This window comes from Mycteria americana, chromosome 20 (genome assembly GCF_035582795.1).
Source record: "Mycteria americana isolate JAX WOST 10 ecotype Jacksonville Zoo and Gardens chromosome 20, USCA_MyAme_1.0, whole genome shotgun sequence".
NCBI classification, from domain to species: Eukaryota; Metazoa; Chordata; class Aves; order Ciconiiformes; family Ciconiidae; genus Mycteria; species Mycteria americana.
Window position 1 is genome coordinate 2,901,412 of NC_134384.1, and position 18,513 is coordinate 2,919,924.

General features: G+C 51.3%; 1 protein-coding gene across 3 annotated transcripts in view; it reads left to right on the top strand.

Moving 5' to 3' along the window:
- The window catches only part of SLC45A3 (solute carrier family 45 member 3), a 45,870-nt gene that overhangs the window by 23,025 nt on the left and 4,332 nt on the right, over positions 1-18,513 (top strand). For all 3 annotated transcript variants that reach the window (XM_075521851.1, XM_075521852.1, XM_075521853.1), the window contains 3 exons: positions 14,458-14,879; positions 15,141-15,974; positions 17,507-17,772. In XM_075521851.1, the coding sequence (XP_075377966.1) occupies positions 14,708-14,879; positions 15,141-15,974; positions 17,507-17,772 (1,272 nt within the window). In that variant the 5' untranslated portion in view covers positions 14,458-14,707. The remainder of the gene's footprint in view (positions 1-14,457; positions 14,880-15,140; positions 15,975-17,506; positions 17,773-18,513) is intronic.

Here is an 18,513-nt window from a genome sequence, read left to right on the forward strand (position 1 = left end):
GAAAAATGCAAATATAATGAGTGCAGTGACTCAAATCCATGCAAGTTGTCAGCACTCAAAAAACATTAAAGTTCCTGCAGAGCAGGCTAGAGCCAACTTCAGGAATGATGTGTACATAGTTGCGGATAACATCTAAATCTTGCTTTAGATTTATGGGTTAAGACTTTTGGTGAAATGGTGCGTGCAATAAAATCCGTGGATCACACTTTCTTTACCAAACATTAGGAGTGATTCCTGCTGGGATCTGACCTGCTACATCAAAGAAACTGAGGTGGTGATCAAGCCTCAAATCTAACGCTATTCTGCTATCTCCTCCCAATTGTCTGCTTCTAATTTAGGAGCAATGGGCAGAACTGGCTCTTCAGTCAGATTTGAAGTGGATGTAAGTGTACGCGCTCAGTTCTCTGTCCTCTCTGCGCAGTGACCAAAAGCCTCTCCATTACTCTAGAACCTGCGCGTGAGTTCCCTGCTGGTGATTTTATGCTTTTTCCATCAGCAGTGCTCTGTCTGGAAACGTTGGGCTGTACTCTGCCTCTGGAGAAGCATCTGCCACCAATCCAGGATGTTATGCTGCTCTCTCTTCCCTCTGCCCAGGGCTGTAGTGCCACTTCTGTTGCAATCTTCTGTTTGGAGAGGGGGTACCCAAAGCATTTCGGTGGTCTACAAGACCTGAGCTGACACTGCTGTTGCTGAGTGTCCTCTGTTAGCGTTCTCCCTGCCCGTGTGGTGTACTGGTTATTGCTGCGCTGCCTTGGTCTGGATTCTGGAAAAAATACTCTCTTTGCTTAGAGCTGTGCAAACAGAATAAAGGGTTGTTCTGATCACAGAGAGCGCTTCCTTGTAGGTCTGTGGCGAGCGGCAGTTCATAAATACAAAGAGATGGAGCACAAAGGAACAATGAGATGACAGTGGCTTTCCAAGGCAGCAGTCTGTGCGTACCAGGTACTGGCTCTTGGCGTGACAGGGGAGGGCTTTGTGCGGGCACTGTTGCTGTTGGACTCCAGAGGTGCGTTTGGGAATGTTTATGACAAACGACTCCTGTGTGCGAGGGGCGGTGGGAGCAGCTGGAGCAATGCTGGAACAAAAGGCTGCTGTGCTACAGCCAAGGCCGACTGAGCAATTAATGGGCCTGGAAGGGTGGCTTTTCATGAGAATTGACTAAAGCTAGGTTTAGGAGAGTGGCTAAATGTAGTCTGGAGAGGGGTCTGACCATGCATATAAAAAGGAGAGCGCAGGAATTACACAGGGGATAAATCGGGGGGGGGGGGGGGGGGGGGCAGGCAGAGGGGGAAGGAAGGAAGGATGCTTCCCAGCTATTAAATCTCTTAGCCCATGGATATTGTTTCAGGGGAAATTCTTGCAACCTCAGTGCTCGAGATCCGTCCATCCAGACTGGACAGATCACTGGAGAACGTGTTATTGGGAGCAGTCCGGCAGCAGCCCCGGGGAAGATGATTCAACAGGGCCTCTTTCATCTTTGATTTCTGTGAACACAGTCTACATTTGTACTGCCCCCAGATACTCCCATTCATCACTGTCTGTGGCCAGTGTTGATAGCAGCGTATAAGCCTTTTGGGCAAGAGCAGGGAATGCTAGCTATCCCCTCTGCTAACAGAAGACTGTGACTGAGGCTAGTTAGCACATGCTGATGCACAGCCAGAATGGCCCGGGATGGTGCTGGTGATGAGCCCTTTCCCGGCTCTCACGGGGCAAAGCCAGCACTGTGCCTGCCCAAGGTGCCCTGGCTGTTTGCCCAAGGCAGCCTAAAGCATGTTGCAGGAATATCAGAGATCTTTCTGCTTCATTTGTATTGTAGCTCACTGAACTTTACTCCAGTAAACATGGGCAAGAGAGAGCCCAGCATGGAGAGGAAATCCTGCCTCTACTCGGAGTCTGAAATGCACAAACTTTCATTTATCCTCTGCCATTAGAGCAGACTTTTTCAGCAAGCGCTAAGTAACTTCAGTGCTTGGACCACTTTCCTGCCTGTCCTCCATGATAGATGCAGTCTGTACTCTGTATCAGAGCAAGAAACTAACCATGCGCAACAGAAAGCCTGAGCACCCCTGCTCAGAGTGCTCTGCAAAATCCAGGGAGCTTTGAACTTGACCTCCATGCTTAATTACTAAAAGGCTAATAATTTAGGGCTGATACTCTTTCCAGGGCTCAAAATAGAAGTTAGGTTCCTGTTTGTAAGGAGAGATGGGGTGGGGAGTGAGGGGGGTGGTGAAATGCCTTGCTCCATTCACCTCCTATAGAAATGGCAGCTTTGAGCCTTGTCTTTTCAAAAGTGGAAAACTCCCCTTCCAGATACTCCATGCTGCTGTGTGAACGGCTACGGCTTAATGTTAAATCCCTGCACGTTCGGAGTCCATAACACATTGAACTGATAGTGAGAACGGGGAAAGGAAAAGGCTTCTTAAGTTTCCCATAAAGATCTTCCAGTGAAACTTATCTGTCTTAAAAAATAAAATCTGATTGCTTCTTATCTTTGCGATTATCCAGGCAATTTCAGGCGGAAGTAAAATCATAGAATCTCATGTCTTCAGACCCAGGCCTCATGACTGGTCTGTCATGATAAGGAAAAGCCTCTCCGCTCCAGCAGTGATCTGAGGGCCCTTGTTAACACAGAGAAGTCAGTGTGCTGCAGGCAGAAGTCAGGGCTTGTGCACAATTTTTGCTACCCCGGGCACATAAAACTGCTGTTCTTCTAAGATCAGGACTCTGATACGTGGTCTTTGACCTTAATGCACCCTAGAGAAATCCTGTTATTCCCTGTACACGTGCTCTTCGCCTGTCCCTTTGGCAGAGGGTGCTGGCCCATGGCTGGTGTGACAGAAGGTGCCTTACTGACAGTCTGGCATATCAGCATAAACTCAACTCCACTGGCTGCTGAAGCCAAGAGGGTGGACTGGAAACACGGGCGGCTAGAGAGCCAGCAAGCAGGGTGGAAATGGTCACTCTGCCAGAGGGACAGGCAGCGGGGACAGCGATATCTTACAGCAACTCCCGGTCCAAAGTATTTGGAGAGTTTTGCTTTGTTCCCTCCCCCTTTGAATTTGTCCACCATGGGTGGCTGCCTGTTCCACATCTGTTCTTGCACCGGCTCTGATATGAGCAGTTGCATGATCTCTTCTCAGAGCAGAGGGGTAAAACCCAGCAGTTCCCAGGAGAGCCGTGGGCTGCTGCCCAGCTCGCTTGCCTCTCAGGCACTCAGGGTCTGATGTGACTGATGGGGGTTCTGTACTCACAGCTGTCTTGGGGCTATTCCTCATGCTGCAAAGGCTCTTTGTCTCATTCAAAGCCATGACCTCATTTTAGAGACAGAAAACAGAGAGGGAGAAACCCACCAACCTGCCAGCGAAGGTCAAAGGGCTTGCTGAGAGATATGTTAGCATCAAACTTCTCCGTCAGGGACACAAATAACTGGAATTGCAGACCAGAAAATTACCATGAAAAAATGGACTAACTACCATGTGATTACAAAAGAGCCCATTAGTTCTGTGTGTGTCTAGGATTCAAAGTATATCCTTTGAGGAAGAGCACAAGGTCATGCTCCCAAAACTTTAAGCAAAAGGGACTGTATAAGTCTGCGCCTGTTGCTCTCCGAGGACTGCCATGTGTGGAGTTTTAGTTGGTTGCTCTCCTCCCTCTTTCCTAGGCACAGACCTCGGCAAATGTAACTTCTGGCAAAATGAGGGAAGGTTAGATTTCAGTGTTAGGTGGCAGCAGCTCCCGCTGTGGTTAAATTTATCAGATCCCTCACTGCTACTTTATTATCAGCCCGTTGGGGTACGGTTTGGGCTAACAAACACCCCTTCAGCCCTCCTGCTGGGGCTTGGCAGTTTGTTTCTGCAGAGCTCCCGGCTGCTGCTGGCCTGGGATCCATGGTTGATGGTCTGGATTTGCAATCTCACATGTCAGTGCCAGCCATGGCCTTTGCTCTGGCCCCTGGTTTTTGCTAGTACATCAGAACTGTCTTCTCCACCCCAAGGCTGGTCCTGAGACTCAGCTGGCCCTGTGACTCTCACAGCTTTCTAAATAGAGCCAGAAATGATGAAGTTCTATCATGGGGTAGAAGTCCTAGAGCTGTCTTGGAGCCGCAGTGTGCTGGAGGCAGGAGGAGCCAAAGTACGGTGTTGGCTTGTGGAGGAGTCAGACGTCCCATTATGCAGCATTTGTGCTTTCATTGGGAAGAAGAAGTTCCAACTTCACTTCCCATTTTCCCAGCCCTGTGAACAGGCATTGTAAAGTGGACACAATAAAGAGCAAGGGTTTTTGCCTTCCCATCTTTTCCCTGTAACAGATGGGGAAATTATTCTTTTTCTACTCAGCACTAGTGATTAAAACTAAGAAGTTGTGTGTCACTGTTTTCAGTACTAAGGTGACCTGTGTAGCATGCAGTGGGACAGCCATGTGTTCTCTGTACACGGTAACAGCTTTCCACCAGAACTGGTTTGCTCTCTCTTTGCCAGTTCCAGTTTGTTGGTGTAAGTGCTTTACTATCTGCTTTCCCCGTTTCACTCCCAGTGATCATTTCTCCCTAAGAAGGATTACAGTAATGCAAACCTATGAAATCCCACGTGCTTGCTTAGGCAGGGCTGGTGGACAGAGGACTTCATACCTCAGAATAGGGCAGTGATGACCAGCACAAAAGTTCATGTGCAATTTAGGTAGCCGCAGTGGAAGTAAGTACAGATTCAATGTCCAAGTGGACGTTCACAGAGTTTTGGTGAGTGATCTTTCTTTGGCTTTGCTTTGCCTGTGGGGGCACCGGTGAAGATGCTGTGAGCCTTAGACAAACCTGTTGTCTGCGTTAGGTGTTCTGCAGGGGTTTTGAAGGACTGTCCGGCTGCAGGGCTCTGGCAACTGTCTAGGTAGCATGGGGTGACAGTGCTACAGCCTGTAGTCCGGGGCACTGCTGGACCTCAGCCCTGATCCCCGGCAGGAGACGGTCAGGCGCTCCTCCATGGCTGGGTGCAGACTCTGCCTTTGCAAGCCTCGCCTCTGATGAGGACGTGTCCGTGGGTCTGTCCGAGCACAGCAAACGCATCCCAGAGCCTCCCTCCGCAGGGGAGCGCGGGTGGGCGGGAGGTGCAGCCTGGCGTTATCGGGGCCGGCTCTGCTGCGGGGTCCCGGGAGTGGGGGGGTCTGAGCCACCTGTTGGAGTTTCACACATGGGGAGGCTGCTGCCCTTTTTAACACTGTCCATCTCTTTTTCCTCGCCCCTCGCTTCCCGGTATTCCCTTTACAACCAGCCCATTGTGCTGTGGGCTACAGCAGCTGGGTGGAGTGTTTCAGGCTCAAGTGTAATTTCAGTGCCTTTAAAAGCCTTTGGAGGGCTTTTTTTTTTTTTTTTTTTTCCCTCTCTGAAGAGGACAGCAACGCCAACAAGGGATAATTTGATGGATTACTCTGCGGGGCTGAGGGGCTCTCCTTAATCCCCTTTGTGGGCCTGTTTGACTAGACGCGTAGCAGAAGCCCCCAGCCTCAGGCAGAGAAAAGGCGGCTCAGCAGGGTAGGTTTTACACACTGACATATAAATACGGGCCCTGGTCATGTGGTGCCGGATATAATCTGTGCCCGTTACCATGCTGCGGAGAAGGGGGGCACCTGGAGGGGGCTTATTTTTTTCCCTTTCCACTTCAATTTACATTTTTATTCTTCTGCTAAAAATAATAAAAAAAGAAGAGGGGGTGGGGGAGAGGCTGACTCAGACCAAATGCTAGGGTGATGGGCACAGTATTTAAACACCAAAAATGAGCTCAAGTGAAAAGCAGAACCAGATCGTCTTTCATTTCCCCTCCCGCTCCAAAACAGGGGCTCCTCTCATGAATAAAAGCAAGAGCTTGGGTCATGCAGTAGCAAAACAAAGCTGTAGCTCTGATGTAGAGCCAGCCAACCTTGTCTGGAGGTCTTGAGTTGTTTATAGCAGACCTGACGCCAGCTCAGGAAAGGGTGACCAGAAGGAGCGAGGCTCTTGAGAGCAGAGGCTGCAAATGCCACTGCTTTGGTCGCATTGCGTATGTTTAGGAGTGTGTGAGGCTTTTGTGTGCTTAATGAAGTTTAGTGATTAGATGCCAGTCCTAAGCAGGTAAAACACTGCGAGACCGTCCTACCATGTGGCAGGCACAAACAGTCCCATTGTGGTTCCTTCAGCACAGTCTGAAGATCCCTCTGCAGCTGAGCTCAGCTATGGGATATTTATTGGGGCACTCAGTCCTTCGTTGGATCGCCGCTGAACTCTGCCCTCCGGTGCAGTCATCTTTTGCAGTGTCCCTGATGGAAATGGGCCAGAGCTACAGACCAGCAAGGCAAGGTTTCAAGCTCTTCAGCCTTGGTCCCTGCTTGTCTGCAGAAAGCACAGCACCCAGATCCTCTCTGCACCCTGTCTTATCTTGGCCACGCTCCTCCTAGCGTGGACTGCAGCAGGATCTCCCCTGCAGCCTGAAGCCTGTTGCTGCCGCTGCGTTAACATGGCAATGACGCCTGCCAACTGCAGGAGAGTTAATGACACCGCTGGCATCGCGGTGTGTGCTGAGCTGATGTCTGTCCCTTTGAGAATCGCGGCAAGCCCCGAAAGTGTCAGCGTGGCCTCCGCTGAGTCAGTGACCTCGTTAGTCAGACAGGCGGTTCCTGTTTGTAACGGCCAGGGGAGGAGGAGGATGGGCTGGAACTGGCCACTCGTTGCTGCTGTATCTTTTCCGCTGGTCAAACAGGCCAGCACGGGAGCTAAGGCAGCCAAAGCCTGGGAGAAAGCCTCCTGCCAGGAGCAATTCCTTTGTCTGCTGGAGGAAGAAGCAGGTTGTGGGACAGGAGGCCAGTGGAGCCTGTGGGCTGCCCTGCTGCCTGTTTGATGTTCATGTTGCGGGGTGAGGATAAAGAGTCCGTAGAGCTATTGGCACGGCTCCTGAAAGGAGTGTGAGGTACCAGGGATGTGCAGGGTGAAGGGTAAGCAGGACAGATCTTTCTCCACCCTGGAAAGCATCCTCTCTGTATGGTAGGCAGAGCGAGGACAGCACTGTTAGCCTGCCGGGTTGGGAAAGTGTACTGTCCTAATGCCCATTCTTAACAAATATTTTGACGTTCTCATCCATCTTATAGGGACCTTGCTGTCCATAGGCTGTCTCTGGTGGCTTTGCTTTATTCATTTGATGAATGTGGGACAAACCGTGACCTGTTTCACATGCCCTTGCTGCTTACTGTAAAACATGGAAGACACTCAACAGTCACTTGCCCTCACAGATGCACCTTTACCTGAAGGAACCACTGATAACAGAAGCAAATGCCTCCCAACGCTTCTGCAGACATGAACCAGTCCCTTGGGCTGGCTCAGGAACAGCCCAACCCTGCTAACTGTCAGGAGTAACCAGCCTCCCAGGTTAGGAAGGCCAAAGGTAGAGAGAAGGTCACCGGGTGGTTTGTGCCCCACCTCTGCTCCCTGACAGTTGCAGATGTATCCTGATAGCTCTGAAATGACTTGCACTCTATGGTCGAGGCAGCAGGAACCTGGCAGGGCCTGAGACTGCATCTCAGACTCCATCTCGGTGAGCCCCAGCCATCCGCAGAGAAGGTGAGTGTCTTGGTGGTTATGGGAGACAAGAGCTTTGCTCAGCGTCTGAATGGGTACGGTCTGGTTTAGTGGCCCATGGAAAGTGGGAGATGCAGCCCCCTGAAAATTAGCTGCTAGCTGCAGGTGCTTAAAACTTGGCCCCTTCTTCTCTCTTTGGCTTCTTACTTTCAATTCACAAAATGGGGATGGTAGTGAACTGCCTTCAGTCTCAGCGCATGTGTCTCTAGGGCCAGGAATCAGTCTGTGCGTCAGGAGAGCAGCAAGCACAAAAGGGCCTGAACTAAGCTCTGGCTTTTAGATAGCCCTGAAAGCAGGATGATCACGTTGTAGGTGCTGCAAGGAAGCAATTGCAGCGTAGCAGGAAAGAACCAGCCTCCAGTCCTGCCAAATTCAAATGTCTCCCTTTGAATCAAACTGCATGGAAGGTCTTCTGAGCTGTCGTGGGGGCCTGCCCATTCCCGTAACTGGACACATCTGTAGCATCTAGCATTTGTCCTGGATTAATATACCCTGGTGTCTGGGCTGCTGGAAACTGCGCTGTGGGGTGAGGGAGGGAATTTCAAATGGGCTGGGGCACCCGGGTCTTCCTTGTTCTTGTCTGAGGGGATTTCCACCCGCTGCTGCTCTTTCCCTAAGCCGAGCTGCCGAGGCCGATATAATGGAGCCCCTGAGCTCAAAGGAAACGCAGAGTTAATTCAGAAAGACTAAATAAATCGCCCTTCTCCCATCCCTGCTTAATGACCACTCCCCTCTCCCCACACTGTGAATGGGGTCAAGGAGATTTGGGAGGGGAGGGGGAAGGGGAGAGGGTCAGGAGAGGTCAGGTGAGTTTTCCATTTCATCCCCCGCAAGCCTGCCAGAGCTATTCTCCATGGTGTATTTCACATTCAGCTGCAGTGAATGGACACTGATAGCTGTGAAAGGATCTGGCACTGTATGAACAGCCCTTCCCTAAGCACTCGCTCTTGTGCTCTCTCCCACCCTTTCTTCCAAAGGGCTTCCAGGGAGCGGGGAATTAATAACATTCATAAAGAGCCCCTTGGAAGGTTGGAAATGTAACGTTGTCGTTATGAATGGCAACCCAACGGCTAGCAATACCCTTCACCCTCCCCTCTCTCTGCTGCCCGTTGGGAATCGGTTTCTGCATCAAACCTGCCGTGCCGCGGGGAGGGAAGGTGCGGGTCCGTGTCACCTGGGAACTGCTGGACTGGAGCAGCCCCCGCCTGAGCTCCCTGCATGGCACCATCTCCTGCCTCCGGCACTGGCCATTACCAGCTGCCTCGGGTGCTTCTCCAAAAAGCTAAGGCTTTTCCTTTTCCTTTGCTAAGGCAAAGGCTTTTGTGGGGTAATTTTTTTCCCATATAAGACAGGGCTCAGGTTATTACAGAGCCCTGACAGGTCACAAATAGTTGGTGGATCTAATTCTCTGTTGTCTGATCATTACTGTGGCTGTTTGTTGAACTGCAGGGTAGGGCACGACTGTCATGAATCAGAGAGGGTGCTACCACATTTAGTAACATCTCGTGTCCCTTCTGCACCCATGTGAGAGACTGGAACGATTATGAAGTGGCAGGATATGGATTCTTCTGAGGAATAAATGAGTTTTTCTCTGCCACGTAACTACACCCAAATTTTATTTTTAAAATGTCTATCCCTCAATCTTCATTCTGTCAAAGCACTGTTTAGGTGCAATTACTTGTAAGATCCTATGTTGGAAAGATTTGAGGAGATTGGGAGGAGGAGAGACTTCTTTCAGCCTTTTCTTGTGCGTGTCCATCAGTGCCCTGCACGTAATCTGCTTTCTTCAGGTGTCTCGGGGTTTGTTTCTTCTAAAAGCGAAAGGTGTGGTTCAAAGTCAGTTAGCGAGGGCACACAAAGCAACGTCTGCGCTGGCTGAGAGAAAGGAAGTGGGAAGTGAACTTCTATTGGCGATGGTGTTGCTTCGTGTGAATGAGTCCATACATCTGACACCACCAGTAAATTCAGTCCTATTTCCGTGTGCGTGTCTGTGCACTTGCTGGTGCTTTTCTCAAGTTCAGATCGTGGGTTTCCTCAAGCAGGGCCTTGCTGCGTCTCTGTACCACATCGAGCACAGGAAGACATTTGTCAAAACTTTTTCTGTAGCACGTGAGCAGGGAACAAACTGAGTAGGGGAAATGCATGAATCCAATCTGCTGGCCCACTGCCTTTAGAGAAATGGACTCTCGGAAGCCGCTTTCCCTGCCTTCGTCCCTTCTCCTTGCCCCATGTTAGTGCTGCTAGGTGAGTTGCACTCCACAGAGGCAGACTGCCTGGCTTCCTCCCTGTCCTTCTGGGTGCTTAAGCAGGAGAGGAGAGAGGGGGCAGGAGACACCAGGACTGCAGGAGCTGCAATCCCTTCTGCTTTGGTTGCCATTGCTGAGAAGGCTCCTCTGTCCAGGTGGGTGGCAGAGAGCCCTCTCCGGGTTGCCTTTGTCCGGCAGTGTGCTGCTTTGCTCCTGCCCCCAGGACCCGCCCTCCTACCTGGCTGCCAGGTGAACCAGCCTCTCAGAGTTGATCTGTTGTTTCTCTGCTGAGAAAGGAAAGGAAAAATTTGGTTTGCAAGCTTAAACGTAAAACAGAAACCTGGGTTTAAAGATGCTTTACTTCTCCTTGGGGAGGGAGAGGAAGAGCCTTAATGCTCAGCAGCAGATGACGTCCCCGTGGCACGACAGCTCGGTGAGCAGCTGTGAAAAAGCCCCACATGTGGGTCCCTTCTGCTTCTGTGTGCAGGAAACCTTACGCAGAAGGGCTGGTATGCCCCTTTTTGGGGGGGCTGGCTGTTATCCTCATCAAGGTGCTTGGCATTGTGCTCCTTCGGGAAGGCAAATGCTGTCCCTGTTGTAGAAGTTTGGGGAAACTGAGGCCAGAGGGCAAGAAGTGCCTGCTGTCATGCAGCTTTTTGGACCAGCCACCCCCCACCTGACTGTGAAAGGTCTCCCCATCACAAGATGCCAGACCCCACTGGGCTGGACAGGCTGTTGCCAGCTCACCTGGGTGTGATGTGTAACTGCTGCTGTTAGATCAGGATCTCCCAGCTAGGAGATGGTTTGCCTAAGTGACTCCTTCCATGTCAGGACAAAATTACAGAGTACCAGGCTCAAACTAGTCCTCCTGCATAGTCTGCCAGATAACTGGTCCTACAAGAGATTAGCGGTTTAAATGAAATGTTTGGTCTTGCTGCTGGGACTGTTCTTTAGAGCCAGACTGTTACCTGCAAAACAGCAGGGAACATCTCATTGTCTTTAAAAAGAAAATAATAATCCCATGTACTAAATCTCTCTCCGCTGGCTATTTGTGAAGTACCAGCAGATCAGCAAGAGAAGGTGACAAATGTTAACAGCAGGACAGGGCTTTGGGTAAAGTTCAGATGTGAGTCCAGACCTGGAGTTTCCTTCTGAGCTGGTTTGGGCAGCAGTGGCGAAGCACTCTGTGAGCAGTGGGCTCGCAGGGCTGGTGCCTGCAGCCTGTCTTTGCTCAGCACCTCATGCGAGGGGCTCGGGCGCAGGTGTGGTTGCGGTGCTAATAACACACCGGCGCGCTGTGTTATCAGGAGGCAGGGAGGGCCCTGAAACCAAACCCGCGTGTGTACCTGCAGCTCGGTTCCACCTCTGCTTGCCTGCAAACTACTTAAGTAGCTTTTCCTGAATGCTGTGTACCCGGGCTGGGCTGGCTGTGGGAAGCGCAGCTCGGTAGAGCTGCAGGGATCACCTGTCAGTGTTCTGCATGGAGGAGGTGAGTCCTGGCTTCTGGCTTGCTTTCATCCTGGCTCCTGCGATCCTCCCAAATCTTCCTTTTCCATCCCTCTGCCCATCCTTACAGATCAATGGTTCAGGTGATTTTCCTAGTCTGCACTAGCATTTCTTTCCAGCTAAGCCAATCCGTCTCTCTGTATTCTGTGAACAAAATTAAAAAAAAAGTAATTGATGGGTAGTGGGACAAAATGCAATTTAAACAGAAAAGGGTTCATGATCTGTTGCAACTGTGTCTATGACCTGATTGCTGTTGACAACTTCTCATCTCTGGCTGTGCATGAGTATTGCCTCTGGGTACACTGGGATTTATTTTTTCGTTAAAGCCCTCTGAGAGTGTGGAAGGGGGAAGAGACAGATCTTCTCTTACCTGCTGATAAGAAATTCAGCCTCTCTACCTCAACCTGAAATTCTCAGGCAGTCGGGGAGATGTAGAGATTCCTGCTTCCTCCCCAGTGCTAGAGATGTCACTGCGATAAAAGGGAAGAAACCAATTTTTTTTTCTCTGTGCACATGTGCGTGTGTGTGTGTGTGTGAGAGACATCTTCTACTTAACGTTTGGGGTTTACCTTGGGATAAGTCCCCCTCTGTAAGCCCTCCAGACCCTGGACTACAGCAGACAGTGGACGTTACATCTTCCTTCCAGGTCTAGCTCAGAGTGATGGTGGCTCAGCTAGTTTTGGCTTGTGAGTCTGCTTCCTTTAGCTAACAGCACCGAGGCTTGTGCTGCTGGAGCTGGAGGGCTGCAGCTTAAATTCCTATCCCAAGGCTGTCAGCCAGCTGGGCACCCATCATAAACGAACAAGGCTGAGACATCCTGTGTCTAGCCCACATCTAAGAAAGGTGGTTGCTGCCCCCAGTCGCTTCCTTGCAGATAGAGTGCATCTGAAGTAATGCTGAGCTTATCTGGGGCCTCTGAGTATTCCTTTGAAGCCATGTCTAGTGATTAAAGGAAAACTGTTGCTGTTCCCCCTCTGCCGTTAGCTTGCTATTTGACCTTGGGCAAGTCATTTAAATGTTCACAGTTGTTAAAAGGAGATGCCTTTTGTGACAGTCGAGGTCTAAGTGACTGTGGAGGGGGAAGGTGAGGGATCCTGGAAGGAAAATAATCAGTACTTATTGTGTGTAATTGGCAGCCTGTCAACTCCTCAGCTCAGGAGTGGTGCCTCTCCTCTGCAGCAGCCAGAGGCAGAGAGCGATGCTTGCATCGTGGTAAAAACCTCATCACCAGGCTTCCAGCTTCACCCAGTCATCTCCATGTGGGTTGCTTGGTTGATGGCAAGAGGGGAAGAAGGAGAAAAGGGAGAATGCAGAAACTGTCCCAACTGTACCTGTCTTCTAACACTTGTGCAGTGATGGAGCTCAAATAAATGTGCTCTGTGAAGTTAGGTAACACTAATTTGCACTATGTTTGGTGATAACATGGAGTTTTATCTCTGCCCAAGTGGAGCTGTGGCAAGGCTATGGTCCAGCACACTGCTGGTTCAGCGGCTCCTCCTGCGTACACACTTTGCATCCCGCTCGGCCCTCTGACAAGCAGCCGTTCCAGCTCTGCGAGGTCTGACCTGCTCTGCCAAGCATGGCCTCCAGCACTGGTTGCCTCAGCGTGCTGAGGAGGGAGGTGAATGTTGGCCTGGAGATGTTCCCTGTAGGAGTCTTTTCCTCTCCCCTGTAATTGAGGGAAAGAATTTAGAGGGGGACTGGGCTGCAAAACTGGATTTTTACCTCATTTCTTCTGATGGGTTCACTCTCTGCAGCTAAGTAAGTGAAACTGTACCAGCTAGCTGCTCTGGCATGGAGGGGGTGTACAGGCAGGCAGGTACGCAGTTACAGCCTCCCCACAGCTAGGGAGGGAGCAAGCGGAGATAAACTCCTCCGCCTGCATGTCTCACATTCCGTTCAGCCTCCTTCATCCAAAGGACCCAAAGCACTTGGGGGCTGCGCTGTGGTGGGACAGGAGGCAGAAGCTTCTGTGCAGATTGGGAGCACACTGCACAGTCCAGGAATGGGTCATGAGCTGAAGCACGTTCAGGCCAGCGGGACCTGTTACGCCATGTCCCCACAGAGAAACTCAGTGGTGGCTCATTTAGGGTGAGAAGTTAGACCATGTGAATCCTGAAAATTATGCTGCAGTTTGTTTTACTCCTAAACCGATGTCTGTACAGGAGCTTAATGTCACCCTTCTTGCTAACCCATTCTACCTTTCCCAGCATAACTACAGACCATCTTCCCAAGGTGCTTTTAGGAAAACAGCAGTTTGGTCAACTGGTAACCTTTGGATGCTGGTAACCTTGCAGGATTTCTTATATTTGTAGACTGACATAGTGGCGGGCTCATAATAGGTTACTGAGAGGCATCTGCTTACTCTTGCCTTAGCTGCTTAGCCCCTGTCCTGATCTGGTGGCCTCTCCCCTCTGAAGAAGGCTGGAGAGAGGGAGCACGTTGCAGGGCAAATAAATGACTCAGACTAATGAGTAAGGTAATTGCCGTTCACTGTTAGATGAGGCTAAAGTGGGTCAGGTTTGTTTGTGAAACTCCATGGAGGCACCATCTGTTCTCTGTGCCCCGTCTCAGGGGCTGGAGACAGGATTTGGGTGAAACTGCTTCCCTGGGAGCCTGTGGAGCAGCACGGAGGATGCCCCGGTCATTAGGCAGTGGCGTGGGTCTCTAGAGATGACCCTGTGTGACTGCAGGCGAGTGCCTGCAGCCCTCGTCCTTGAAGGGGACTCTTAATTGATTTCACTGGGAGAGGGGACCCTAAATCCTTTGTGTCTCTGCTACAACTGCCCATCTATAAGATGAGGCTGGACAGGACACTGAGAGGTCGTTAGACCTCCCTTAGCCTGAAGGCAGGATTGGATTTTCCCAAACCATGTCTGACAGGTGCCTGTCTCACCTGTCACAAGCTCTTGGAGAGAAACCTGGCACCAATGTAGTTCGTGTCTTTTAACTCTGCCGCTCTCCCAGATGTCCTCTCTTTATCCTCCCGTGCCTGCAAGCCTGTTGGGATGGAGGGTGTCTCTCTCAGCGATGACGTGTCTGTGTGGTACCTGGTTTTAGCCCTTTCCCCTGCCCTGGTCCCCGCTGTGCCTAACAAGCTCTCTCTTCTCTCAGACCACAGCATGTGAGCAGAAGGGGAAGCCTGGAGTGGGATCCCTGCCTGCCCACGCCCGGACTCAACATTGCTGGGGCCACATCTTGCAATAAGAGGAAGAGGAAAAGACGGCTCATTCACTGTTGCCAAAAATGGGAGGCAGCATCTGTCCAGCAGACCAGGAAGGGAAGCTCCAGACCTTGCCTGTGGGGCATCCCTGGGAGTGCCGGAGCGACACAGCCCTCTGTCAGTAAGGGGTGTCGGGGCAGCATGGCTCAGAGAGCCTGGGTCAGCATGCTTTTCCACAACCGCAAGACCCAGCTCCTGCTGGTCAACTCCCTGACGTTCGGCCTGGAGGTCTGCCTGGCTGCAGGGATAACCTATGTGCCTCCGTTGCTGCTGGAAGTGGGTGTGGAGGAGAAGTTCATGACCATGGTTTTGGGTAGGCAGTTTTTTTCTCATCTTTGAGGTGCTTGTTTCCCCTTCAAGTCTGGAGGGCAGGGGCAAATAAGGGCATGGAGGCTTGTCTCTGCAGCGTGGTTGCAGGGCTGCTGTTATCAAGGGCAGCCTTGTGTTTGGAGGAGAGGGTTGTGACCCAGTGAAGTTTACTGAGTTCCTGAAACATCCCACGCTTTTGTTACAGTGCACGCAGACCAGTGTCCTCCGGATCTGTCCCCCTAACACCACCTCTTCTCTTTTCCAGGGATAGGACCTGTCCTTGGCTTGGTTTTTGTCCCACTGATCGGATCTGCCAGCGACCACTGGCACAGCAGCTATGGCCGAAGGCGACCTTTCATCTGGATGCTTTGCCTGGGAGTCCTGCTGAGCCTCTTCGTGATCCCGCATGCCAGCAGCCTGGCCAGCCTGTTTGCCCTCAACACTCGCCCGCTGGAGATTGCCTTCCTCATCCTGGGCGTCGGGCTACTGGATTTCTGCGGCCAGGTCTGCTTCACTCCGCTGGAGGCCCTGCTCTCAGACCTCTTCCAGGAGCCAGACAACTGCCGCCAGGCCTTCTCCTTGTATGCCTTCATGATCAGCTTGGGGGGCTGCATTGGCTACCTGCTTCCAGCCATTGACTGGGGTGGAAGCTTTCTGGCCCCATACCTGGGAGGGCAGGAGACATGCCTCTTCAGCCTCCTTGCTGTCATTTTCCTTGGCTGTGTGCTGGCCACGCTCTTTGTGACAGAGGAGGCAGCCACCCAGGCAGATGTTCTAGATGGCCCAGCGCTGAAGGACGTTCCCCCTAAGCCCTCACCTCCTGCCTGCTGCTCTTGCCAGCTCTCCAGGAGCTCGTGTCTCCTGCAGGCCAGGCACATGATGCAGGCCCTGAGAAACCTCTGCACGCTGGTGCCACGGCTTCACAGCCTCTACTGCCGCATCCCCAAGGTCATCCGGCGCCTGTTCGTAGCCGAGCTCTGCAGCTGGATGGCACTCATGACTTTCATGCTGTTCTACACAGACTTTGTTGGGGAAGGACTGTACCACGGTGTCCCCAGAGCCAAGCCAGGCACAGATGCCAGACGCCACTACGATGAAGGTGAGGAGTGAACCAGCTGCTCTGAGGCTGCAGCACCTGTTCCCTAGGACAGGAGCATTTAGTGGGAGCTAGGAATGGGCTCAGCTCTGCTAGTAATGCAAAAAAAGGTTACAGGAAACTAGACTTTCTCCAGATGGGTCAGGAAAAAACATTCCTCCGTGGCCCCCAGAGCATTGCACAGTGGACCAAAGAGGGAAACGCCTCTTTGTCCTCCGAGCTACCCAGCACTGAACTAGATCTGGCAGCGCAGCCCTGGCCTGGGGCTGAATTGTTAAGTGGCAGAACGGTCTGGCAGGTTGCATGCTGAACAGGACGTATCCGGCTCTGTCTGCAGGCTGTGGTTGCTGCTGCCAGGTCCTTTCACTGCTCTTCTCTCCTTTTTAAATGAGGGGTGATGGTGCTCCCCATCTCTTGGAGAGCAGGGGTTGGAAAGCCAGGACATGCTCAGTAGCAGTGAGGTGGGCTTTGCTGCGTCTTCATTTCATGCTACTGTAAGATTCCTATCTCACATCTGTATCTGGGGAGCCCTCGAGCAGCTTCCCCAGTTCTCACCCCTCTCTCCAGCGCTTTCTGATAGTGCTCACCACTGCCGTCAGTAGCTGCCACATCTACATCATGGGATAGTGCTCACTGCAGCACGTTACCTGCTTACTGTTGTTGCCTGCTGTGTTGTGCCAGAGTCTTGACTCGCTGCCCATCCCTTCTTTTCCTCTCCCTGATCTAAGTCTTTTATTCTTGGAGGCACCTCCCTGGCCCTCCTCCTCCAGCTGTATATCTTCCCCTCTGAGTTTTCCACTCACTGCCTCCGTGAGCTCTGCAGTACACTGCCTCTTTGTGCTGAGTGTCTGTTTAACTTAGAGGGAGCTTAATTATTATTTAACACTTGCGCTGTATAGCTTCCAGTAGGTCAGGACTCCATTGTGCTAGCTGTCATAGAAACGTGTTGAGTAATGATCCTTGCTTCAAAGAGTTAATGGTTTTAATTCCCTGAAATCTGATAGATCTTTGCAAAGGGTAAGGTCCAGATTGCTACCGGATACTGCAGTCGTTTAGTGGATGTTGTGTACTTTACCTTGGCTTAAACACAATTCCTTGTTCCTTTTGTTCTGTTGCTGGTTTTGGCATCAGGTAACAACAGATCCTGGTTCATGAGCAGGTGACAGATCCTGGATCAAGAGTAGGAAGGTGCAAACAATGACTTCCAAAGACAAGAATGGCATTTGGGTTCCTATCTCCCATTGCCCCTCTGGTTAGACTGGGGTGCCCAGGAGCATGTGTAGGAAATACTCGCTGCTGGTGGAGGATGGGTGCTGCAGTCTGGCTGGTGCAACCCTGGGATATGTTAGGTGATGCTGCTCTGCTTCCTGACCCAGCTATGTGGTTGTCAGGGCTGTTTGCAGCTGTGCCACACTCTGCGTGGACTGTACTGAGTTGGGCACCGAACGAGAGGGAAAGAGGCCCAAAGGTGTTTGGCTGTGTGAAGCCTGGCCGCAGTCAGGGCAGTGTCTGTCACCACCTCTGCTTACCTGCAGGTGTCCGGATGGGTAGTTTGGGCCTCTTCCTGCAATGCGTCACATCCATCTTCTTTTCGACAATCATGGACCGGATGGTGAAGCAGTTTGGGACGCGGGCGGTCTACCTGGCCAGTGTGGTGTTCTTCCCTGTGGCTGCCTTCGTCATGTGCCTTTCCCGCAGTGTCATCGTTGTTACCATCTCAGCTGCTCTGACGGGCTTCACCTTCTCTGCACTCCAGATCCTGCCATACACACTGGCATCACTGTATCATCATGAAAAACAGGTAGGGATCTTCTCCAGAGGGCAGTGTGCCAGGTAGCTGTGAGGACAGCTTGGGCAGCCTCTTTTGCCACTTGTAGCTGGTACAGTCAGTTCAGCCCATGGAAGAGAAACACATGCCTGTGTGCAAAGGTTTTCCCCATGTGCCTCTTGTCTCCAGGCTGTGTCTTCTCTGCAGATTCATCTGAGTTTAGCATCTCCTTCCTTAGGCATCCCCTGCTCACGACAAGGATTATGCAATTTTAAAAAGGGGAGGTGGGTAAGATGGGAGAAATCAGGTAGGACTGGTGTATCAAAAGGGATGTCCTATGTTCCTCTGTGTTCTGCGTATTTTTAGGGAAACTGGTGCAGCTTAGTTGTACCTGTGAGCATTCTGCAACCAAGTCACATCTGCAGCACTACCAACCTGAGGTGCTATAAAACTCAAGAATTTTCAGCCCTTTAGAGGTCCTGCTTTCCAATTTTTGTCCATAGCATGAAGATCAGTAAAATGAAAACGGAGGTTCTTCCTATTCCCCTAGCTCCAAGAAAAATAAACGTTGTGAAACTTTTGACACCAACACAAAAGCTAGTAATCCTGTCCCACAGATGTTATCTTTGTGGAGAAGTCCTAGGAGGTTCCTGAGTTGCACACTGGATTAATAGGAGTTTCTCTTGTGCTGCAAATGCAAAATTAATTTGTGGTTTGAGAGCAGCTCTTTCATCCGAATGGCAGGCGGTTCACTGTGCAGTGAAATAAGTAGGA